This window comes from Oncorhynchus keta, chromosome 37, assembly GCF_023373465.1.
Source record: "Oncorhynchus keta strain PuntledgeMale-10-30-2019 chromosome 37, Oket_V2, whole genome shotgun sequence".
NCBI classification, from domain to species: Eukaryota; Metazoa; Chordata; class Actinopteri; order Salmoniformes; family Salmonidae; genus Oncorhynchus; species Oncorhynchus keta.
In genome coordinates this window covers 22658473-22684263 of record NC_068457.1, presented here as the reverse complement: position 1 = coordinate 22684263, position 25791 = coordinate 22658473, and the positions used below count along the sequence as shown (strand labels likewise).

Here is a 25791-nt window from a genome sequence, read left to right as displayed (position 1 = left end):
AACGTCTAATTCTGATTTGAGACTGTGAGAGCTTGTTGGATTTGATCCAGGTATCTCGCATTATAAATACATTAGTCCTTTACTGGAGCTCTGCCAGAGTGCTAGGGATGTGGCTTGGGTTATGATGTGGGTTAGGGGTATGATGTGGGTTAGGGTTATGATGTGGGTTAGGGGTATGATGTGGGTTAGGTTTATGATGTGGGTTAGGGTTATGATGTGGATTAGGGTTATGGTTATGGTGCGGGTTAGGGTTAGGGTTATGATGTGGGTTAGGGTTATGGTGCGGGTTAGGGTTATGGTGCGGGTTAGGGTTAGGGTTATGATTCGGGATAGGGTTATGGTGCGGGTTAGGGTTATGGTGCGGGTTAGGGTTATGATGTGGTTTAGGGTTATGATTCAGGTTAGGGTTATGGTGCGGGTTAGGGTTATGATGTGGGTTAGGGTTATGGTTATGGTGTGGGTTAGGGTTATGGTGCGGGTTAGGGTTATGGTGCGGGTTAGGGTTATGATGTGGGTTAGGGTTATGATGCGGGTTAGGGTTATGGTGCTGGTTAGGGTTATGATGCTGGTTTGAGTGATGATGTGGGTTAGGGTTATGATGTGGGTATGTGTACTATATGTTGTCTCCATATTCATTATGGAAATCCACAATTTCATCCGCTATTGGCTTTGAAATGGAAATGAATCTATAAGAGTGTTCTCTGTAGAGAATCCGGTAATACGAGAGATGGGGCATTTGGCACAATGTTTCACGACAGGGATATTTTACATACACATTACATCAAAGATAATTAAGGACTGCTTCCTAGTCTTCAAGAGATGTGGTCTCCATCTACAGTGAGTCTGAAGAGCCCTTGTAACACGGATGAACGTCTAATTCTGATTTGAGACTGTGAGAGCTTGTTGGATTTGATCCAGGTATCTCGCATTATAAATACATTAGTCCTTTACTGGAGCTCTGCCAGAGTGCTAGGGATGTGGCTTGGGTTATGATTGGGGGTTATGATGTGGGTTAGGGGTATGATGTGGGTTAGGTTATGATGTGGGTTAGGGTATGATGTGGGTTAGGTTTATGATGTGGGTTAGGGTTATGATGTGGGTTAGGGTTATGGTTATGGTGCGGGTTAGGGTTAGGGTTATGATGTGGGTTAGGGTTATGGTGCGGGTTAGGGTTATGGTGCGGGTTAGGGTTAGGGTTAGGGTTAGGGTTATGATTCGGGATAGGGTTATGGTGCGGGTTAGGGTTATGGTGTGGGTTAGGGTTATGATGTGGTTTAGGGTTATGATTCAGGTTAGGGTTATGGTGCGGGTTAGGGTTATGATGTGGGTTAGGGTTATGGTTATGGTGTGGGTTAGGTTTATGGTGCGGGTTAGGGTTAGGGTTATGGTGCGGGTTAGGGTTATGATGTGGGTTAGAGTTATGATTCGGGTTAGGGTTAGGGTTATGGTGCGGGTTAGGGTTATGATGCGGGTTAGAGTTATGATGTGGGTTAGGGTTATGATGTGGTTTAGGGTTATGATCCGGGTTATGGTGCGGGTTAGGGTTATGGTGCGGGTTTAAAGGTTATGATGCGGGTTAGGGTTATGGTGCTGGTTAGGGTTATGATGCTGGTTTGAGTGATGATGTGGGTTAGGGTTATGATTTGGGTATGTGTACTATATGTTGTCTCCATATTCATTATGGAAATCCACAATTTCATCCGCTATTGGCTGTGAAATGGAAATTAATCTATAAGTGTGTTCTCTGTAGAGAATCCGGTAATACGAGAGATGGGGCATTTGGCACAATGTTTCACGACAGGGATATTTTACATACACATTACATCAAAGATAATTAAGGACTGCTTCCTAGTCTTCAAGAGATGTGGTCTCCATCTACAGTGAGTCTGAAGAGCCCTTGCAACACGGATGAACGTCTAATTCTGATTTGAGACTGTGAGAGCTTGTTGGATTTGATCCAGGTATCTCGCATTATAAATACATTAGTCCTTTACTGGAGCTCTGCCAGAGTGCTAGGGATGTGGCTTGGGTTATGATGTGGGTTAGGGTTATGATGTGGGTTAGGGGTATGATGTGGGTTAGGTTTATGGTTATGGTGCGGGTTAGGGTTAGGGTTATGATGTGGGTTAGGGTTATGGTGCGGGTTAGGGTTAGGGTTATGATGTGTGTTAGGGTTATGGTGCGGGTTAGGGTTATGATACGGGTTAGGGTTATGGTGCGGGTTAGGGTTAGGGTTATGATTTGGGATAGGGTTATGGTGCGGGTTAGGGTTATGGTGCGGGTTAGGGTTAGGGTTATGATTTGGGATAGGGTTATGGTGCGGGTTAGGGTTATGATGTGGGTTAGGGTTATGATTCGGGTTAGGGTTATGGTGTGGGTTAGGGTTATGGTGCGGGTTAGGGTTATGATGTGGTTTAGGGTTATGATTCAGGTTAGGGTTATGGTGCAGGTTAGGGTTATGATATGGGTTAGGGTTATGGTGTGGGTTAGGGTTATGGTGCGGGTTAGGGTTATGGTGCGGGTTAGGGTTATGATGTGGGTTAGGGTTATGATTCGGGTTAGGGTTATGGTGCGGGTTAGGGTTATGATGCGGGTTAGAGTTATGATGTGGGTTAGGGTTATGATGTGGTTTAGGGTTATGATCCGGGTTATGGTGCGGGTTAGGGTTATGGTGCGGGTTTAAAGGTTATGATGCGGGTTAGGGTTATGGTGCTGGTTAGGGTTATGATGCTGGTTAGGGTTATGATGTGGGTATGTGTACTATATGTTGTCTCCATATTCATTATGGAAATCCACAATTTCATCCGCTATTGGTTTTGAAATGGAAATTAATCTATAAGAGTGTTCTCTGTAGAGAATCCGGTAATACGAGAGATGGGGCATTTGCACAATGTTTCACGACAGGGATATTTTACATACACATTACATCAAAGATAATTAAGGACTGCTTCCTAGTCTTCAAGAGATGTGGTCTCCATCTACAGTGAGTCTGAAGAGCCCTTGCAACACGGATGAACGTCTAATTCTGATTTGAGACTGTGAGAGCTTGTTGGATTTGATCCAGGTATCTCGCATTATAAATACATTAGTCCTTTACTGGAGCTCTGCCAGAGTGCTAGGGATGTGGCTTGGGTTATGATGTGGGTTAGGGTTATGATGTGGGTTAGGGTTAGGGGTATGATGTGGGTTAGGTTTATGATGTGGGTTAGGGTTATGGTTATGGTGCGGGTTAGGGTTAGGGTTATGATGTGGGTTAGGGTTATGGTGCGGGTTAGGGTTAGGGTTATGATGTGGGTTAGGGTTATGGTGCGGGTTAGGTATGGTGATACGGGTTAGGGTTATGGTGTAGGGTTATGATTCGGGATAGGGTTATGGTGCGGGTTAGGGTTATGGTGCGGGTTAGGTTATGGTGCGGGTTAGGGTTATGATGTGGGTTGATACGGGTTAGGGTTATGGTGTGGGAGTTATGTGGGTTAGGGTTATGATCTGGTTTGGGATAGGGTTATGGTGCGGGTTAGGGTTATGGTGCGGGTTAGGGTTAGGGTTATGATTTGGGATAGGGTTATGGTGCGGGTTAGGGTTATGTTATATGATGTGGGTTAGGGTTATGATTCGGGTTAGGGTTATGGTGTGGGTTAGGGTTATGGTGCGGGTTAGGGTTATGATGTGGTTTAGGGTTATGATTCAGGTTAGGGTTATGGTGCAGGTTAGGTTTATGATGTGGGTTAGGGTTATGGTTATGGTGTGGGTTAGGGTTATGGTGCGGGTTAGGGTTATGGTGCGGGTTAGGGTTATGGTGCGGGTTAGGGTTATGATGTGGGTTAGGGTTATGATTCGGGTTAGGGTTAGGGTTATGGTGCGGGTTAGGGTTATGATGCGGGTTAGAGTTATGATGTGGGTTAGGGTTATGATGTGGTTTAGGGTTATGATCCGGGTTATGGTGCGGGTTAGGGTTATGGTGCGGGTTTAAAGGTTATGATGCGGGTTAGGGTTATGGTGCTGGTTAGGGTTATGATGCTGGTTTGAGTGATGATGTGGGTTAGGGTTATGATGTGGGTTAGGGTTATGATGTGGGTATGTGTACTATATGTTGTCTCCATATTCATTATGGAAATCCACAATTTCATCCGCTATTGGCTTTGAAATGGAAATTAATCTATAAGAGTGTTCTCTGTAGAGAATCCGGTAATACGAGAGATGGGGCATTTGGCACAATGTTTCACGACAGGGATATTTTACATACACATTACATCAAAGATAATTAAGGACTGCTTCCTAGTCTTCAAGAGATGTGGTCTCCATCTACAGTGAGTCTGAAGAGCCCTTGTAACACGGATGAACGTCTAATTCTGATTTGAGACTGTGAGAGCTTGTTGGATTTGATCCAGGTATCTCGCATTATAAATACATTAGGGTTATGATGTGGGTTAGGCGTATGATGTGGGTTAGGGTTATGATATGGGTTAGGGGTATGATGTGGGTTAGGTTTATGATGTGGGTTAGGGGTATGATGTGGGTTAGGGTTATGATATGGGTTAGGGGTATGATGTGGGTTAGGTTTATGATGTGGGTTAGGGTTATGGTTATGGTGCGGGTTAGGGTTAGGGTTATGATGTGGGTTAGGGTTATGGTGCGGGTTAGGGTTATGATACGGGTTAGGGTTATGGTGCGGGTTAGGGTTAGGGTTATGATTCGGGATAGGGTTATGGTGCGGGTTAGGGTTATGGTGCGGGTTAGGGTTATGATGTGGGTTAGGATTATGGTTATGGTGCGGGTTAGGGTTATGATGTGGGTTAGGGTTATGATTCGGGTTAGGGTTATGGTGAGGGTTAGGGTATGATTCGGGTTAGGGTTATGGTGCGGGTTAGGGTTATGATGTGGGTTAGGGTTATGGTTATGGTGTGGGTTAGGGTTATGGTGCGGGTTAGGGTTATGGTGCGGGTTAGGGTTATGGTGCGGGTTAGGGTTATGGTGCGGGTTAGGGTTATGATGTGGGTTAGGATTATGGTTATGGTGCGGGTTAGGGTTATGATGTGGGTTAGGGTTATGATTCGGGTTAGGGTTATGGTGCGGGTTAGGGGTATGATTCGGGTTAGGGTTATGGTGCGGGTTCGGGTTATGGTGCGGGTTAGGGGTATGATGTGGGTTAGGGGTATGTTGTGGGTTAGGGTTATGGTGCGGGTTAGGGTTATGGTGCGGGTTAGAGTTATGATGTGGGTTAGGGTTATGATCCGGGTTATGGTGCGGGTTTAAAGGTTATGATGCGGGTTAGGGTTTTGGTGCTGGTTAGGGGTATGATGCTGGTTTGAGTGATGATGTGGGTTAGGGTTATGATGTGGGTTAGGGTTATGATGTGGGTATGTGTACTATATGTTGTCTCCATATTCATTATGGAAATCCACAATTTCATCCGCTATTGGCTTTGAAATGGAAATTAATCTATAAGAGTGTTCTCTGTAGAGAATCCGGTAATACGAGAGATGGGGCATTTGGCACAATGTTTCACGACAGGGATATTTTACATACACATTACATCAAAGATAATTAAGGACTGCTTCCTAGTCTTCAAGAGATGTGGTCTCCATCTACAGTGAGTCTGAAGAGCCCTTGCAACACATGGAAGGAGACCCTGTGGGAAAGCAACCAAGTGATGTAACACCCCTAATCTTGGATGACATTGTCATAACCTCTCTCTCACCTTCAAACTTTAATATAGTATTGTATCAGAGTCTCAGGAGGAATTCAGAGGATTCTTGTCAAACACACACACACACACACACACACACACACACACACACACACACACACACACACACACACACACACACACACACACTGAGATGGCTCTCTAGCGTAATCGTCTCTATACTACGCTGACATGTGAAGGAGCATTAAATGAGGAGAGGCTGTCCCTGGGGACCTGTCAATCACAGGGATTGGAGAGCTCTCACGGTTGATCCAACCAACCCTCCTCCTCCTCCACTCACATGCTGCTGCCTCTCTCCTCTCCTCTCCTCTCCTCTCCTCTCCTCTCCTCTCCTCTCCTCTCCTCTCTCTGCCTCTCTCTCTCTCTCTCCCTCTCTCTCTCTCTCTCTCTCTCTCTCTCTCTCTCTCTCTCTCTCTCTCTCTCTCTCTCTCCTCTCCTCTCCTCTCCCCTCTCTCCTCTCCTCTCCTCTCCTCTCCTCTCCTCTCCTCTCCTCTCTCTTCCTTTTCTCTCTCTCCTCTTCTCTCTTCTCTCCCTCTCCTCTCTCCCCATTATGCCTCTCATTAAGGCTTGATGTATATATGCTGGCACATCAAACATCTAGTGTGTGTGTGTGTTGAGGGCCTACAATGTTTCCGCTCTCCTCTCTGGTGTTGTGTGATCACACTGGCTTCTCACTGCAGAGAACATCAAGGACCCCCACACCCTTTCATCTAGCCTCCTCCTTCAGCTTCACACACACACACATACACACACACACACACACACACACACACACACACACACACACACACACACACACACACACACACACACACACACACACACACACACACACACACACACACACACACACACACACACACACACACACGACCGAGACTTGACAGATATCACCCAGAATAGCCATCTCTAATAGTGCAGGAAGACATTTAAAGCTAGCGGAGACAGATCTGACCCATGATGATTCCCAATGCTTTTCTCCAGCCATTAAAACCATGTAGCGACACACATGGCCATGCAGGCCTCTTTAAAAAGCAATCAGTGGAGATCCATCCTTCAGCCTCACGATCCCCTGTCGCTGCCTGGCTGACCAAACTATGGAGAGGGGTGGAGAGGGATGGAGAGGGATGGCGGTTGATAGAGAGGGATGGAGAGGGATGGAGAGGCATGGAGATGGATGGAGAGGGATGGAGAGGGATGGAGGTGGATGGAGAGGGATAGAGAGGGATGGAGAGGGATATAGAGGGATGGAGGTGGATGGAGAGGGATAGAGAGGGATGGAGGTGGATGGAGAGGGATGGAGGTGGATGGAAAGGGATAGAGAGGGATGGAGGTGGATAGCGAGGGATATAGAGGGATGGAGGTGGATGGTGAGAGATAGAGAGGGATGGAGGTGGATGGAGAGGGATGGAGGAGGATGGGGAGGGATAGAGAGGGATAGAGGTGGATGGAGAGGGATGGAGGTGGATAGAGAAGGACAAAGAGGGATGGAGAGGGACAAAGAGGGATGGAGGTGGATGGAGAGGGATAGAGAGGGATGGAGGTGGATGGAGAGGGATATAGAGGGATGGAGGTGGATGGAGAGAGATAGGGAGGAATGGAGGTGGATGGAGAGGGATGGAGGTGGATGGAGGTGGATGAAGAGGGATGGAAGTGGATGGAGAGGGATAGAGAGGGATGGAGGTGGATGGAGAGGGATAAAGAGGGATGGAGGTGGATGGAGAGGGATAGAGAGGGATGGAGAGGGATGGAGGAGGATGGAGAGGTATAGAAAGGGATGGAGAGGGATAGAGAGGGATGGAGGTGGATGGAGAGGGATGGAGGATGATGGAGAGGTATAGATGGGGATGGAGGAGGATGGAGAGGGATATAGAGGGATGGAGGTGGATGGAAAGGGATATAGAGGGATGGAGGAGAATGGAGAGGGATAAAGAGAGGGATGGAGGTGGATGGAGGTGGAAGGAGAGGGATGGAGGAGGATGGTGGTGGATGGAGAGGGATGGAGGTGGATAGAGAGGGATGGAGGTGGAGGGAGAGGGAAGGATAGGGATAGAGAGGGATGGAGGAGGATGGAGAGGGATAGAGAGGGATGGAGGAGGATGTAGAGGGAAGGATATGGATGGAGGAGGATGGAGAGGGATGGAGGAGGATGGAGAGGGATAGAGGGGGATGGATAGGGATGGAGAGGGATATAGAGGGATGGAGGTGGATGGAGAGGGATAGAGAGGGATATAGAGGGATATAGAGGGATGGAGGTGGATGGAGAGGGATAGAGAGGGATGGAGGTGGATGGAGAGGGATAGAGAGGGATATAGAGGGATGGAGGTGGATGGAGAGAGATATGGAGGAATGGAGGTGGATGGAGAGGGATGGAGGTGGATGGAGGTGGATGAAGAGGGATGGAAGTGGATGGAGAGGGATAGAGAGGGATGGAGGTGGATGGAGAGGGATATAGAGGGATGGAGGTGGATGGAGAGGTATAGAAAGGGATGGAGAGGGATAGAGAGGGATGGAGGTGGATGGAGAGGGATAAAGAGAGGGATGGAGGAGGATGGAGGTGGATGGAGAGGGATAGATAGGGATGGAGAGGGACAGAGAGGGATAGAGAGGGATGGAGGAGGATGTAGAGGGAAGGATAGGGATAGAGAGGGATGGAGGTGGATGGAGAGGGAAGGATAGGGATAGAGAGGGATGGAAGTGGATGGAGAGGGATAGAGAGGGATGGAGGAGGATGTAGAGGGAAGGATAGGGATAGAGAGGGATGGAGGAGGATGGAGAGGGAAGGATAGGGATAGAGAGGGATGGAGGAGGATGGAGAGGGATGGAGGAGGATGGAGAGGGATAGAGAGGGATGAAGGAGGATGGATAGGGATGGAGAGGGATATAGAGGGATGGAGGTGGATGGAGAGGGATAGAGAGGGATATAGAGGGATGGAGGTGGATGAGAGGGATAGAGAGGGATGGAGAGGGATAGAGAGGGATATAGAGGGATGGATGAGGATAAGAGGGCTGGAGAGGGATGGAGGAGGATAAGAGGGATGGAGGAGGATAAATCAAATCAAATCAAATCAAATTTTATTTGTCACATACACATGGTTAGCAGATGTTAATGCGAGTGTAGCAAAATGCTTGTGCTTCTAGTTCCGACAATGCAGTAATAACCAACAAGTAATCTAGCTAACAATTCCAAAACTACTGTCTTATACACACAAGTGTAAGGGGATAAAGAATATGTACATAAAGATATATGAATGAGTGATGGTACAGAGCGGCATAGGCAAGATACAGTAGATGGTATTGAGTACAGTATATACATATGAGATGAGTATGTAAACAAAGTGGCATAGTTAAAGTGGCTAGTGTCAAGAGGGCTGGAGAGGGATGGAGGAGGATAAGAGGGCTGGAGAGGGATGGAGGAGGATAAGAGGGATAGAGGAGGATAAGAGGGCTGGAGAGGGATGGAAGAGGATAAGAAGGATGGAGGAGGATAAGAGGGCTGGAGGGGGATGGAGGAGGATAAGAGGGCTGGAGGGGGATGGAGGAGGATAAGAGGGCTGGAGAGGGATGGAGGAGGATAAGAGGGATAGAGGAGGATAAGAGGGCTGGAGAGGGATGGAAGAGGATAAGAAGGATGGAGGAGGATAAGAGGGCTGGAGAAGGATGGAGGAGGATAAGAGGGCTGGAGAGGGATGGAGGAGGATAAGAGGGATGGAGGAGGATAAGAAGGATGGAGGAGGATAAGAGGGCTGGAGGAGGATAAGAGGGATGGAGGAGGATAAGAGGGCTGGAGAGGGATGGAGGAGGATAAGAAGGATGGAGGAGGATAAGAGGGCTGGAGGAGGATAAGAGGGATGGAGAGGGATGGAGGAGGATAAGAGGGCTGGAGAGGGATGGAGGAGGATAAGAGGGCTGGAGAGGGATGGAGGAGGATAAGAGGGATGGAGAGGGATGGAGGAGGATAAGAAGGATGGAGGAGGATAAGAGGGCTGGAGAGGAGGATGTTGTTTGTAGTTGCGTTCCTTTCTTTGTTTGCTGAAATGCATATCTTTTCAAATACCACCACTGACTGTTTACTTGTTGAGATTGGCACATGTGCATTTGTGCTGAATTGCCATCTTAGAACAACAGCAATGAGCAAACAGTCTGTGGTTATATTTGATTACCGTTTATTGAAATAGTATGGATTCCAGCAAACAGAAAGGAACACAACTACAGAGGACAAACATAGGGACAAGGTGGCCGTTTAATAATTCAAATGTTTTGAAGTGTTGATCTTGGGAGAATCAATGTAGTCAGAGCTAGATTCCACAAAGCCTGGTCTGGGCTCCATGCCGTTGGGGAAGTTCATCCGAAACTTCCTTCATCATGGAGAGGGATTTAGTCGTCTATCACCCCGGTAACTCCCCATCCTCAAATGATTATGTTCTCTTGTTTGTGAACTACTGTACAGTGATCCCACATTACAGACGGGGAGGACAAGATGGTCATGAGAAGCAAATGATTACAGATGCTTCAACTCTCTCAAGAGAGGACTGAAGTCATTTAACCTCTAGGCTGTATAGACTTCTGTCTTAATATCCAGTCTGAAGAGGAACGAGATCATTAGAACAGTAGGGATGGAGGAGTGCATTATAAGAGATATCACCGTCTCACATATGAATTGGGGACCAGACCACTCCATGATGTATGTCATTTTATCCTCTCATCTAAAGGTAAACCAGAAGGACTGCTCTGTATTACCTCTCACACATAACACCTCTGGGTTATATGATGGGCTGAAACGGGTGACGTCTCCACGTCAGTCTCTGTATCTAGTCTACTATATAGTCTGTTAAACGTCTCCACGTCAGTCTCTGTATCTAGTCTACTATATAGTCTGTTGAACGTCTCCACGTCAGTCTCTGTATCTAGTCTACTATATAGTCTGTTGAACGTCTCCACGTCAGTCTCTGTATCTAGTCTACTATATAGTCTGGTGAACGTCTCCACGTCAGTCTCTGCATCTATTCTACTATATAGTCTGTTGAATGTCTCCACGTCAGTCTCTGCATCTAGTCTACTATATAGTCTGTTGAACGTCTCCACGTCAGTCTCTGTATCTAGTCTACTATATAGTCTGTTGAACGTCTCCACGTCAGTCTCTGTATCTAGTCTACTATATAGTCTGTTGAATGTCTCCACGTCAGTCTCTGTATCTAGTCTACTATATAGTCTGTTGAATGTCTCCACGTCAGTCTCTGTATCTAGTCTACTATATAGTCTGTTGAATGTCTCCACGTCAGTCTCTGTATCTAGTCTACTATATAGTCTGTTGAATGTCTCCACGTCAGTCTCTGTATCTAGTCTACTATATAGTCTGTTGAATGTCTCCACGTCAGTCTCTGTATCTAGTCTACTATATAGTTTGTTGAATGTCTCCACGTCAGTCTCTGTATCTAGTCTACTATATAGTCTGTTGAACGTCTCCACGTCAGTCTCTGTATCTAGTCTACTATATAGTCTGTTGAATGTCTCCACGTCAGTCTCTGTATCTAGTCTACTATATAGTCTGTTGAACGTCTCCACGTCAGTCTCTGCATCTAGTCTAGTGTATAGTCTGTTGAACATCTCCACGTCAGTCTCTGTATCTAGTCTACTATATAGTCTGTTGAACGTCTCCACGTCAGTCTCTGTATCTAGTCTACTATATAGTCTGTTGAACGTCTCCACGTCAGTCTCTGTATCTAGTCTACTATATAGTTTGTTGAACGTCTCCACGTCAGTCTCTGTATCTAGTCTACTATATAGTTTGTTGAACGTCTCCACGTCAGTCTCTGTATCTAGTCTAGTGTATAGTCTGTTGAATGTCTCCACGTCAGTCTCTGTATCTAGTCTACTATATAGTCTGTTGAACGTCTCCACGTCAGTCTCTGTATCTAGTCTACTATATAGTCTGTTGAACGTCTCCACGTCAGTCTCTGTATCTAGTCTACTATATAGTCTGTTGAACGTCTCCACGTCAGTCTCTGTATCTAGTCTACTATATAGTTTGTTGAACGTCTCCACGTCAGTCTCTGTATCTAGTCTACTATATAGTCTGTTGAACGTCTCCACGTCAGCCTCTGTATCTAGTCTACTATATAGTCTGTTGAACGTCTCCACGTCAGTCTCTGTATCTAGTCTAGTGTATAGTCTGTTGAACGTCTCCACGCCAGTCTCTGTATCTAGTCTACTATATAGTCTGTTGAACGTCTCCACGTCAGTCTCTGTATCTAGTCTACTATATAGTCTGTTGAACGTCTCCACGTCAGTCTCTGTATCTAGTCTACTATATAGTCTGTTGAACGTCTCCACGTCAGTCTCTGTATCTAGTCTACTATATAGTCTGTTGAACGTCTCCACGCCAGTCTCTGTATCTAGTCTACTATATAGTCTGTTGAACATCTCCACGTCAGCCTCTGTATCTAGTCTACTATATAGTCTGTTGAACGTCTCCACGTCAGCCTCTGTATCTAGTCTAGTGTATAGTCTGTTGAACGTCTCCACGTCAGTCTCTGTATCTAGTCTACTATATAGTCTGTTGAACGTCTCCACGTCAGTCTCTGTATCTAGTCTACTATATAGTCTGTTGAACGTCTCCACGTCAGTCTCTGCATCTAGTCTACTATATAGTCTGTTGAATGTCTCCACGCCAGTCTCTGCATCTAGTCTACTATATAGTCTGTTGAATGTCTCCACGTCAGTCTCTGCATCTAGTCTACTATATAGTCTGTTGAATGTCTCCACGTCAGTCTCTGCATCTAGTCTACTATATAGTCTGTTGAACGTCTCCACGTCAGTCTCTGCATCTAGTCTACTATATAGTCTGTTGAATGTCTCCACGTCAGTCTCTGTATCTAGTCTACTATATAGTCTGTTGAACGTCTCCACGTCAGTCTCTGTATCTAGTCTACTATATAGTCTGTTGAACGTCTCCACGCCAGTCTCTGTATCTAGTCTACTATATATTCTGTTGAACGTCTCCACGTCAGTCTCTGTATCTAGTCTACTATATAGTTTGTTGAACGTCTCCACGTCAGTCTCTGTATCTAGTCTACTATATAGTCTGTTGAACGTCTCCACGTCAGCCTCTGTATCTAGTCTACTATATAGTCTGTTGAACGTCTCCACGTCAGTCTCTGTATCTAGTCTAGTGTATAGTCTGTTGAACGTCTCCACGTCAGTCTCTGTATCTAGTCTACTATATAGTCTGTTGAACGTCTCCACGTCAGTCTCTGTATCTAGTCTACTATATAGTCTGTTGAACGTCTCCACGTCAGCCTCTGTATCTAGTCTACTATATAGTCTGTTGAACGTCTCCACGTCAGTCTCTGTATCTAGTCTACTATATAGTCTGTTGAACGTCTCCACGTCAGTCTCTGTATCTAGTCTACTATATAGTCTGTTGTACATCTCCACGTCAGCCTCTGTATCTAGTCTAGTGTATAGTCTGTTGAACGTCTCCACGTCAGTCTCTGTATCTAGTCTAGTGATAGTCTGTTGAACGTCTCCACGTCAGTCTCTGTATCTAGTCTACTATATAGTCTGTTGAATGTCTCCACGTCAGTCTCTGTATCTAGTCTACTATATAGTCTGTTGAACGTCTCCACGTCTGTCTCTGCATCTAGTCTACTATATAGTCTGTTGAATGTCTCCACGTCAGTCTCTGCATCTAGTCTACTATATAGTCTGTTGAATGTCTCCACGTCAGTCTCTGCATCTAGTCTACTATATAGTCTGTTGAATGTCTCCACGTCAGTCTCTGCATCTAGTCTACTATATAGTCTGTTGAACGTCTCCACGTCAGTCTCTGCATCTAGTCTACTATATAGTCTGTTGAATGTCTCCACGTCAGTCTCTGTATCTAGTCTACTATATAGTCTGTTGAACGTCTCCACGTCAGTCTCTGTATCTAGTCTACTATATAGTCTGTTGAATGTCTCCACGTCAGTCTCTGTATCTAGTCTAGTGTATAGTCTGTTGAACATCTCCACGTCAGCCTCTGTATCTAGTCTACTATATAGTCTGTTGAACGTCTCCACGTCAGTCTCTGCATCTAGTCTACTATATAGTCTGTTGAACGTCTCCACGTCAGTCTCTGTATCTAGTCTACTATATAGTCTGTTGAATGTCTCCACGTCAGTCTCTGTATCTAGTCTACTATATAGTCTGTTGTACATCTCCACGTCAGCCTCTGTATCTAGTCTAGTGTATAGTCTGTTGAACGTCTCCACGTCAGTCTCTGTATCTAGTCTAGTGGATAGTCTGTTGAACGTCTCCACGTCAGTCTCTGTATCTAGTCTACTATATAGTCTGTTGAACGTCTCCACGTCAGTCTCTGTATCTAGTCTACTATATAGTCTGTTGAACGTCTCCACGTCAGTCTCTGTATCTAGTCTAGTGTATAGTCTGTTGAACGTCTCCACGTCAGTCTCTGTATCTAGTCTACTATATAGTCTGTTGAATGTCTCCACGTCAGTCTCTGTATCTAGTCTACTATATAGTCTGTTGAACGTCTCCACGTCAGTCTCTGTATCTAGTCTACTATATAGTCTGTTGAATGTCTCCACGTCAGTCTCTGTATCTAGTCTAGTGTATAGTCTGTTGAACGTCTCCACGTCAGTCTCTGTATCTAGTCTACTATATAGTCTGTTGAACGTCTCCACGTCAGCCTCTGTATCTAGTCTACTATATAGTCTGTTGAACGTCTCCACGTCAGTCTCTGTATCTAGTCTACTATATAGTCTGTTGAATGTCTCCACGTCAGTCTCTGTATCTAGTCTACTATATAGTCTGTTGTACATCTCCACGTCAGCCTCTGTATCTAGTCTAGTGTATAGTCTGTTGAACGTCTCCACGTCAGTCTCTGTATCTAGTCTAGTGATAGTCTGTTGAACGTCTCCACGTCAGTCTCTGTATCTAGTCTACTATATAGTCTGTTGAATGTCTCCACGTCAGTCTCTGTATCTAGTCTACTATATAGTCTGTTGAACGTCTCCACGTCAGTCTCTGTATCTAGTCTACTATATAGTCTGTTGAATGTCTCCACGTCAGTCTCTGTATCTAGTCTACTATATAGTCTGTTGAACGTCTCCACGTCAGTCTCTGTATCTAGTCTACTATATAGTCTGTTGAACGTCTCCACGTCAGTCTCTGTATCTAGTCTACTATATAGTCTGTTGAACGTCTCCACGTCAGTCTCTGCATCTAGTCTACTATATAGTCTGTTGAACGTCTCCACGTCAGTCTCTGTATCTAGTCTACTATATAGTCTGTTGAACGTCTCCACGTCAGTCTCTGTATCTAGTCTACTATATAGTCTGTTGAACGTCTCCACGTCAGTCTCTGTATCTAGTCTACTATATAGTCTGTTGAACGTCTCCACGTCAGTCTCTGTATCTAGTCTACTATATAGTCTGTTGAACGTCTCCACGTCAGTCTCTGTATCTAGTCTACTATATAGTCTGTTGAACGTCTCCACGTCAGTCTCTGTATCTAGTCTACTATATAGTCTGTTGAACGTCTCCACGTCAGTCTCTGTATCTAGTCTACTATATAGTCTGTTGAACGTCTCCACGTCAGTCTCTGTATCTAGTCTACTATATAGTCTGTTGAACATCTCCACGTCAGTCTCTGTATCTAGTCTACTATATAGTCTGTTGAACGTCTCCACGTCAGTCTCTGTATCTAGTCTACTATATAGTCTGTTGAACGTCTCCACGTCAGTCTCTGTATCTAGTCTAGTGTATAGTCTGTTGAACATCTCCACGTCAGTCTCTGTATCTAGTCTACTATATAGTCTGTTGAATGTCTCCACGTCAGTCTCTGTATCTAGTCTACTATATAGTCTGTTGAACATCTCCACGTCAGTCTCTGTATCTAGTCTACTATATAGTCTGTTGAACGTCTCCACGTCAGTCTCTGTATCTAGTCTAGTGTATAGTCTGTTGAATGTCTCCACGTCAGTCTCTGTATCTAGTCTACTATATAGTCTGTTGAACATCTCCACGTCAGTCTCTGTATCTAGTCTACTATATAGTCTGTTGAACGTCTCCACGTCAGTCTCTGTATCTAGTCTACTATATAGTCTGTTGAACGTCTCCACGTCAGTCTCTGTATCTAGTCTAGTGTATAGTCTGTTGAACATCTCCACGTCAGTCTCTGTATCTAGTCTACTATATAGTCTGTTGAACGTCTCCACGTCAGTCTCTGTATCTAGTCTACTATATAGTCTGTTGAACGTCTCCACGTCAGTCTCTGTATCTAGTCTACTATATAGTCTGTTGAACGTCTCCACGTCAGTCTCTGTATCTAGTCTACTATATAGTCTGTTGAACGTCTCCACGTCAGTCTCTGTATCTAGTCTACTATATAGTCTGTTGAACGTCTCCACGTCAGTCTCTGTATCTAGTCTACTATATAGTCTGTTGTACATCTCCACGTCAGTCTCTGTATCTAGTCTACTATATAGTCTGTTGAACGTCTCCACGTCAGTCTCTGTATCTAGTCTAGTGTATAGTCTGTTGAACGTCTCCACGTCAGTCTCTGTATCTAGTCTACTATATAGTCTGTTGAACGTCTCCACGTCAGTCTCTGTATCTAGTCTACTATATAGTCTGTTGAACGTCTCCACGTCAGTCTCTGTATCTAGTCTAGTGTATAGTCTGTTGAACGTCTCCACGTCAGTCTCTGTATCTAGTCTACTATATAGTCTGTTGAACGTCTCCACGTCAGTCTCTGTATCTAGTCTACTATATAGTCTGTTGAATGTCTCCACGTCAGTCTCTGTATCTAGTCTAGTGTATAGTCTGTTGAACGTCTCCACGTCAGTCTCTGCATCTAGTCTACTATATAGTCTGTTGAACATCTCCACGTCAGTCTCTGTATCTAGTCTAGTGTATAGTCTGTTGAACGTCTCCACGTCAGTCTCTGTATCTAGTCTACTATATAGTCTGTTGAACATCTCCACGTCAGTCTCTGCATCTAGTCTACTATATAGTCTGTTGAACGTCTCCACGTCAGTCTCTGTATCTAGTCTACTATATAGTCTGTTGAACGTCTCCACGTCAGTCTCTGTATCTAGTCTACTATATAGTCTGTTGAACGTCTCCACGTCAGTCTCTGTATCTAGTCTACTATATAGTCTGTTGAATGTCTCCACGTCAGTCTCTGTATCTAGTCTAGTGTATAGTCTGTTGAACGTCTCCACGTCAGTCTCTGTATCTAGTCTACTATATAGTCTGTTGAACGTCTCCACGTCAGTCTCTGTATCTAGTCTACTATATAGTCTGTTAAACGTCTCCACGTCAGTCTCTGTATCTAGTCTACTATATAGTCTGTTGAACGTCTCCACGTCAGTCTCTGTATCTAGTCTACTATATAGTCTGTTGAACGTCTCCACGTCAGTCTCTGTATCTAGTCTACTATATAGTCTGTTAAACGTCTCCACGTCAGTCTCTGCATCTAGTCTAGTGTATAGTCTGTTGAACGTCTCCACGTCAGTCTCTGTATCTAGTCTAGTGTATAGTCTGTTGAATGTCTCCACGTCAGTCTCTGTATCTAGTCTAGTGTATAGTCTGTTGAACGTCTCCACGTCAGTCTCTGTATCTAGTCTAGTGTATAGTCTGTTGAATGTCTCCACGTCAGTCTCTGTGTCTAGTCTACTATATAGTTTGTTGAACGTCTCCACGTCAATCTCTGCATCTAGTCTAGTGTATAGTCTGTTGAATGTCTCCACGTCAGTCTCTGTATCTAGTCTACTATATAGTTTGTTGAACGTCTCCACGTCAGTCTCTGTATCTAGTCTAGTGTATAGTCTGTTGAATGTCTCCACGTCAGTCTCTGTATCTAGTCTACTATATAGTTTGTTGAACGTCTCCACGTCAGTCTCTGCATCTAGTCTAGTGTATAGTCTGTTGAATGTCTCCACGTCAGTCTCTGTATCTAGTCTACTATATAGTTTGTTGAACGTCTCCACGTCAGTCTCTGTATCTAGTCTAGTGTATAGTCTGTTGAATGTCTCCACGTCAGTCTCTGTATCTAGTCTACTATATAGTTTGTTGAACGTCTCCACGTCAGTCTCTGTATCTAGTCTAGTGTATAGTCTGTTGAATGTCTCCACGTCAGTCTCTGTATCTAGTCTACTATATAGTCTGTTGAACGTCTCCACGTCAGTCTCTGCATCTAGTCTACTATATAGTCTGTTGAACGTCTCCACGTCAGTCTCTGTATCTAGTCTAGTGATAGTCTGTTGAACGTCTCCACGTCAGTCTCTGTATCTAGTCTACTATATAGTCTGTTGAATGTCTCCACGTCAGTCTCTGTATCTAGTCTACTATATAGTCTGTTGAACGTCTCCACGTCTGTCTCTGCATCTAGTCTACTATATAGTCTGTTGAATGTCTCCACGTCAGTCTCTGTATCTAGTCTACTATATAGTCTGTTGAACATCATTGTCCCTTCTCTGTGACTCCCCAACAACCTGCTCCCTCCTCCACATTCCTCCCTCCTTCCACCAACCTCCTCTTCACCTCCTCCTCCCCCTTCCTTCACCTCTCCCCCCCCACCCTCCTCCACCTCCTCCTCTCCCCTTCCTTCACCTCTCCCCCCCACCCTCCTCCACCTCCTCCTCTCCTAGTCCAACAGGTCTTGCCACCTTATCTCCTTCATGGATCCTTCATGGATCCTCAGTTAGAAGCAGTTGGGTGTTGGAAAGCTAAGGGCATTACCACAACTGTAAATACTAGATTCCCCATGTCAGTGTGCCTTCCACTTCCACCATCTGTACTGCACTGTGTAATTGACCTGATGAACTTCCCCATGCTTCCCAGACATGATGAAGAGGAGAAATGGGATTGATAGTTCTGAACCACATTCAAGTGTCCCCAAGGGAGAGGAGAACAACAGCAAGTGACATTCGTACAGTTGTCTTTTCGCATTATTAGGCTCAGTGTCATAAAAGAAACAGAATGGCGGCCGATATGTGTAAACACTAAAGAATAGAGATCATTATTTTTCTATTTGTTCCGCCTGCTCTGTGTGTGCCGAGCAGGAGAGATTCCTTTACTCTTTAACTCATATTGTTTTTCTCTGCCGTTCCTCCGTTTCCATAGCAGCATGCCGCTATAACAAGATACTTTTTCAACCTCATTATTTAGCTAGTTATCTTACAACACTGTGCGAGCTGAAACAATGCTGTTGACTTTCAATGAAATGACTGTAAAGTCTGTAGAAATGATGACTGACTGTGGTATTACGGTCATCCATGGTTTGTAAAGTGTACCATCACTTGTGGTGATGCTTTTACTGCTGTTCTGTCCACAATCTGTATCAAGGCCAATTCATGTCAAGTCACATCTCCAGTGAAATTAGCATCCTCGCTAATCTGCCCCCCAAGCCAGCCCTCCTGGGTAATCACAGTCACAGTGAGGGGGATAATGCTTGGTAATTGTCAATCAATCACAGACAGAATCCTCACAGAGACTTTCTCTTCTCTGTTCTCCCTCCTCTCTTCTCCCTTCTCTGTTCTCCCTCCTCTCTTCTCCCTTCTCTCTTCTCCTCCCCTTTTCTCTACGTTCTCCTCTCTGCTTCTCTCCTCTCCTATTCTCTTCTCCTCTTCTATTGTCTTCTCTGCAGGCTTATCCGGGAGCACCTGGGAGAGCAGGAGGTGTCGATCACCCTGACCATTGACTCGGTGGAAGAGGCTGATCTGGGGAACTACTCCTGCTTCGTGGAGAATGGCAACGGCAGACGGCAGGCTAACATCCAGCTCACAAAAAGAGGTAGGACACACACACACACACACACACACAGCTGAGTTTTCACTTAAAACCATAATTATCTGAAGGTTATTCTGTCTGTTTCACTTTTTAGATACCTGCTTAATGTCACATCAACGTCAAACATTGAAATGTGTTTTCAAGGCAGAGACCGACAGATAGACAGCTGTTATCTTGTTGCCAATTCAGAGAAGCAGCAGAGGGACCGTGTTCATCTCTGTCTGTTTTTCTAGACACGTTGCATCCTTTCAAATCTTGGTGGTCAGAGCCCATTGGCTGACTAACGTCTACCAGAGCAGGGCCTGGACTCAATGCATCTCCATCCATCACCATGGTGACAGCATTAGCTTCATTCCAGAGCACGGCCCAATCTCACAACACCACAAAACAAGATATCCACCAGACAAGACCTGATCCCCCAACACCACAACAAAACTATCCACCAGACAAGGCCTGATCCAACAACACCACAACAAAGCTATCTACCAGACAGGGCCTGATCCCAGAACACCACAACACCATAACAAAGCTATCCAGCAGACAGGGCCTGATCCCCCAACACCACAACAAAGCTATCTACCAGACAGGGCCTGATCCCCCAACACCATAAGAAAGCTATCTACCAGACAGGGCCTGATCCCCCAACACCACAACAAAGCTATCTACCAGACAGGGCCTGATCCCCCAACACCATAACACAAGCCATCCACCAGACAGGGCCTGATCCCCCAACACCATAACACAAGCCATCCACCAGACAGGGCCTGGTCCCCCAACACCATAACACAAGCCATCCACCAGACAGGGCCTGGTCCCCCAACACCATAACACAAGCCATCCACCAGACAGGGCCTGGTCCCCCAACACCATAACACAAGCCATCCACCAGACAGGGCCTGGTCCCCCAACACCATAACACAAGCCATCCACCAGACAGGGCCTGGTCCCCCAACACCATAACACAAGCCATCCACCAGACAGGGCCTGGTCCCCCAACAACACAACACAAGCCATCCACCAGGCAGCCAACATGATAAAGGGTGATGTCACAAGTGTTCTGTCTTTGGCATCATTAAAGTGAATACTTATTTTATCAAATCAATTCTCTGTAATTATTATTACTTGATTAAAACAAGTCATGTAAATGTAATTACCTAGGAAGTTGGGGCACCAAGGAAAATCTTCAGATTACAAAGTTATAATTTTCCTAATATAACTTCAGATATTTTCATATCTGATCAATAAATCTTCTAATGAATGAATGATTCTTTACCTCACGTTAGTCTCATTCCAAACGTTGGTGATGTTTATCTGCATGAACCCAGCCTTCACTATGAATCATCCATACATCAATTATCTTAATCATTTATTTACTAACTAAATAATAACAGAAATGCATAACAAACAAACAAACAGTAGATATGGTTACAAGGAATCGATAAGGGATGTGCCCTAGTGGGCTAAACCGGTATGGCGGCTTGGTAGACAAAGGGACTGAGAAGGGCGTGAAAGACAAGACACTACACAGTTGATAATTATAATAATTGAAATGCAATGAACACTCACTCATTCGAGATAACTGCAATCATATATATATATATATATATATATATATATATATATATATATATATATATATCTGTTGGAATTGTCCTTTTTCTGTTGGAAAGTTCATCTGAGATTCTCTCTGCATCCCTGGGGACTTTGGTTAGAATGGATACTTCAGAGTAACATTCAGAAATGTTCTTATAGAATAGATGTGTCGGCGGTTGTCGGCCTTCGCATTTCAGGTCGACATAACGTCTAGCTGCAGACTAGTAATTAGTATCGAAGAGTTGCTTTTATTCTGTCGGATCGATAGTCTCAGAGTTTAACCACATGGTTAAGAATTCAGCAACCATTACAACCTTAGCTTGTCCTGTGGTTTTTGTGGTCTCTACTCAAACCTTAGCCCCCTCGATGCTCGAGGTACACATGGTCTGAAGTGGGCTTCTCCAGGTGTGGGTTTTATTCGGCACAGTAAAAAGGCTGTCCCATGACGCCAGATCGATGTCTGTGCTCACGGGGGCGGGCCAATGACTTAGTGAAACTTTAAAGGGAATTGGATTCTCTTTCATTTGCAGTTTAAAATCACATTACATACGTTCACAAATAGTTTCATCTTTACTCATTCATTTTATATAATAATTAGATGCAAATCTCATAATGGAGACTCTTGTATAAACAGAGTCATGGTAATGTGGCTGTATTTTCTCTCAATGAGGTCACAAACATTAAAGAAAACGGACCGGTCGTAGCTGGATTCTCCACCGACCGGTTACACATTCTCCAAAACATGGATATTGTTCAGTTCTTAAGTTCTGTGAGATAGAATAAGTTCCTTTGTTCTACTGTGAACCTTTCTCTCTCTATACTGCATGAGGGAGAGAGTCTCCTCCATGAATTTACGACCTGAGATAACAGAGGCTGGGTAGAGAGAGGTGGTGAGAGAGAGAGAGTTGGTGCTTGCTATATCCAAAGAGGGCCACGTCATGACACAAGCCATCCACCAGACAGTCAACATGATAAAGGGTGATGTCACAAGCCATCCACCAGACAGTCAACATGATAAAGGGTGATGTCACAATCCATCCACCAGACAGTCAACATGATAAAGGGGGATGTCACAAGCCATCCACCAGACAGTCAACATGATAAAGGGTGATGTCACAATCCATCCACCAGACAGTCAACATGATAAAGGGTGATGTCACAATCCATCCACCAGACAGTCAACATGATAAAGGGTGATGTCACAAGCCATCCACCAGACAGTCAACATGATAAAGGGTGATGTCACAATCCATCCACCAGACAGTCAACATGATAAAGGGCGATGTCACAAGCCATCCACCAGACAGTCAACATGATAAAGGGTGATGTCACAAGCCATCCACCAGACAGTCAACATGATAAAGGGTGATGTCACAAGCCATCCACCAGACAGTCAACATGATAAAGGGTGATGTCACAAGCCATCCACCAGACAGTCAACATGATAAAGGGTGATGTCACAAGCCATCCACCAGACAGTCAACATGATAAAGGGTGATGTCACAATCCATCCACCAGACAGTCAACATGATAAAGGGTGATGTCACAAGCCATCCACCAGACAGTCAACATGATAAAGGGTGATGTCACAAGCCATCCACCAGACAGTCAACATGATAAAGGGTGATGTCACAAGCCATCCACCAGACAGTCAACATGATAAAGGGTGATGTCACAAGCCATCCACCAGACACCCAACATGATAAATGGTGATGTCACAAGCCATCCACCAGACAGTCAACATGATAAAGGGTGATGTCACAAGCCATCCACCAGACAGTCAACATGATAAAGGGTGATGTCACAAGCCATCCACCAGACAGTCAACATGATAAAGGGTGATGTCACAAGCCATCCACCAGACACCCAACATGATAAATGGTGATGTCACAAGCCATCCACCAGACAGCCAACATGATAAAGGGTGATGTCACAAGCCATCCACCAGACAGTCAACATGATAAAGGGTGATGTCACAAGCCATCCACCAGACAGTCAACATGATAAAGGGTGATGTCACAAGCCATCCACCAGGCAGTCAACATGATAAAGAGTGATGTCACCAGAACCAAACAACCATCTAGCTCTACCTCCTCTTCCTCCCCACCCCCACATACTCTACCTCCTCTTCCTCTTCCTCCCCACCCCCTCATCCTCTACCTCCTCTTCCTCCCCACCCCTCATTCTCTTCCTCCTATACTTCCTCTTGCTCCCCACCCCCTCATCCTATACCTCCTCTTCCTCCCCACCCCTCATCCTCTACCTCCTCTTCCTCTTCCTCGGCACCCCCTCATTCTATACCTTCTCTTCCTCCCCACCCCCTCATCCTCTACCTCCTCTTCCCTCCTCCTCCCCACCCCCTCATCCTCTACCTCCTCTTCATCTTCCTCCCCACCCCCTCATTCTATACCTCCTCTTCCTCTTCCTCCCCACCCCCTCATCCTCTACCTCCTCTTCCTCCCCACCCCCTCATCCTCTACCTCCTCTTCCTCTAACTCCCCACCCCCTCATCCTCTACCTCCTCTTCCTCCCCACCCCCTCATCCTCTACCTCCTCTTCCTCTAACTCCCCACCCCCATCCTCTACCTCCTCTTCCTCCCCACCCCCTCATCCTCTACCTTTCTTCCCTCTTCCTCCCTACCGCGTCATCCTCTAGCTCCTCTTCCTCCCCACCCCTCATTCTATACCTCCTCTTCCTCTTCCTCCCCACCCCCTCATCCTCTACCTCCTCTTCCTCTTCCTCCCCACCCCCTCATTCTATACCTCCTCTTCCTCTTCCTCCCCACCCCTCATCCTCTACCTCCTCTTCCTCTTCTTCCCCACCCCCTCATCCTCTACCTCCTCTTCCTCTAACTCCCCACCCCCCATCCTCTACCTCCTCTTCCCTCTTCCTCTTCCTCCACACCCCCTCATCCTCTACCATCCTCTCCTTCTCTCCTTCTCTCTCCCCTCCATCTCCTGGTTGAATCAAAGATCTTGTCCCTGTGTATCAGCGCACCGTCGGTCAGGTGTCAGAGATTACACTAAAGAGGTCCATTCTTCTCTGCCTGGCGCCCACAGCCCACATCCTGACACTCTCCGCCCATAGATTAAGACAAATGATCTCCCGACGGTCGGGGACTGTGCCTCACTTACACAGCGATAGATTTGACAGAGCTACTGGGCACCTCTCCATTCATCTTGTTTCCCCCCCACCTCCTCCTCACAGGGCTAGTGTGTTTGGAGGGACGGCTGCCATCGGGATTTGTCACTGACATGTGGGTTGTGGGTGTGGTGTGGAGGGTGTGGAGGTGTGGTGGTGTGGAGGGTGTGGAGGGTGTTGAAGGTGTGGAGGGTGTTGAGTGGTGGAGCGTGTTGGCTGCCCTGTGCTGCGTCTCCAGGAGAGAGAGGCGGAGGACGATGGATTGATTTCATCATTAGGAGGACAAAGGGTACCTTATTTGCCTCCTGGGTACTGGATGAAAGCATCCATTATAATAGGTGATTTCACTGGGGAGGCCTTCTCTGTGGGACTAGTTCAAGTAAATCCTTCAGATTTAGGAATGATTTGGGCTCCATGGTCCTTCTACTCACGGGCCTGAGTTGTAGACCTCTGAATCACTGTTGAATAGAGCCGAAAGTCAATGTAGTATAAAACAAGCTATGTAGAGGTCCAAGGTTGTTGTCACTATTGACTTTATGACCCTGTCAGAAAACAACCACAACAACAAGGAAGCCATTTTTGCCACTCTGAATAAAGATTAAGCAGCCAGTGTCAAACCTGACAAATCTCTCTATAAAACCCATGGATTAAAATGATGAAAATAGCAGCCTTTCTATCCATCCGTCGTCGTTGTCTCAAGGTCACGAGCCTCGGTGGTGCATCAAAACACACTGAAAACAATGTCCATTAAAGCCAAGGTCCGCTGGCTTGTTTTCTTCCTCACCGCCCGAGCGCTCCTCTCCTCTCCTGGCTCGGGCTCTCTGTAATTTTCTGTCACATTTCATGCACCCGTTGCCACAATTTAGCACCTCAAACAGAGTAAATTATTCTCACCTTGTACAGCCGATGCTGATAAATCAGTGAGGGCCAGTGTCATCTTCCAGGCCAAACTGAATGCACCGACACCGACCGAGGCTGAACGGCTGCCATTAATAAGTTATTAGAGCAGCAATGCCAGAGGATGTAATAAAGAAAACAATTATCAAAAGAACTGAGAGAGAGAGAGAGAGAGAGAGAGAGAGAGAGAGAGAGAGAGAGAGAGAGAGAGAGAGAGAGAGAGAGAGAGAGAGAGAGAGAGAGAGAGAGAGAGAGAGAGAGAGAGAGAGAGAGAGAGAGAGAGAGAGAGAGAATGGGAGGACAGAGAGAGAGAGAGAGAGAGAGAGAGAGAGAGAGAGAGAGAGAGAGAGAGACGGGAGGACAGAGAGAATGGGAGGACAGAGAGAGAGAGAGAGAGAGAGAGAGAGAGAGAGAGAGAGAGAGAGAGAGAGAGAGAGAGAGAGAGAGAGAGAGAGAGAGAGAGAGAGAGAGAGAGAGGGAATGGGAGGACAGAAAGAATGGGAGGACAGAGAGAGAACAGAGAGAGAGAGAGAGAGAGAGAGAGAGAGAGAGAGAGAGAGAGAGAGAGAGAGAGAGAGAGAGAGAGAGAGAGAGAACGGGAGGACAGAGAGAATGGGAGGACAGAGAGAGAGAGAGAAGAGAGAGAGAGAGAGAGA

The 25791-nt window shown here is 45.8% G+C and overlaps 1 protein-coding gene across 5 annotated transcripts in view; it reads left to right on the top strand.

The window, feature by feature from the left end:
• The window catches only part of LOC118374172 (interleukin-1 receptor accessory protein-like 1), a 433725-nt gene that overhangs the window by 362486 nt on the left and 45448 nt on the right, over positions 1 to 25791 (top strand). For all 5 annotated transcript variants that reach the window (XM_052499785.1, XM_052499788.1, XM_052499786.1 and 2 more), the window contains exon 8: positions 19361 to 19506. In XM_052499785.1, the coding sequence (XP_052355745.1) occupies positions 19361 to 19506 (146 nt within the window). The remainder of the gene's footprint in view (positions 1 to 19360; positions 19507 to 25791) is intronic.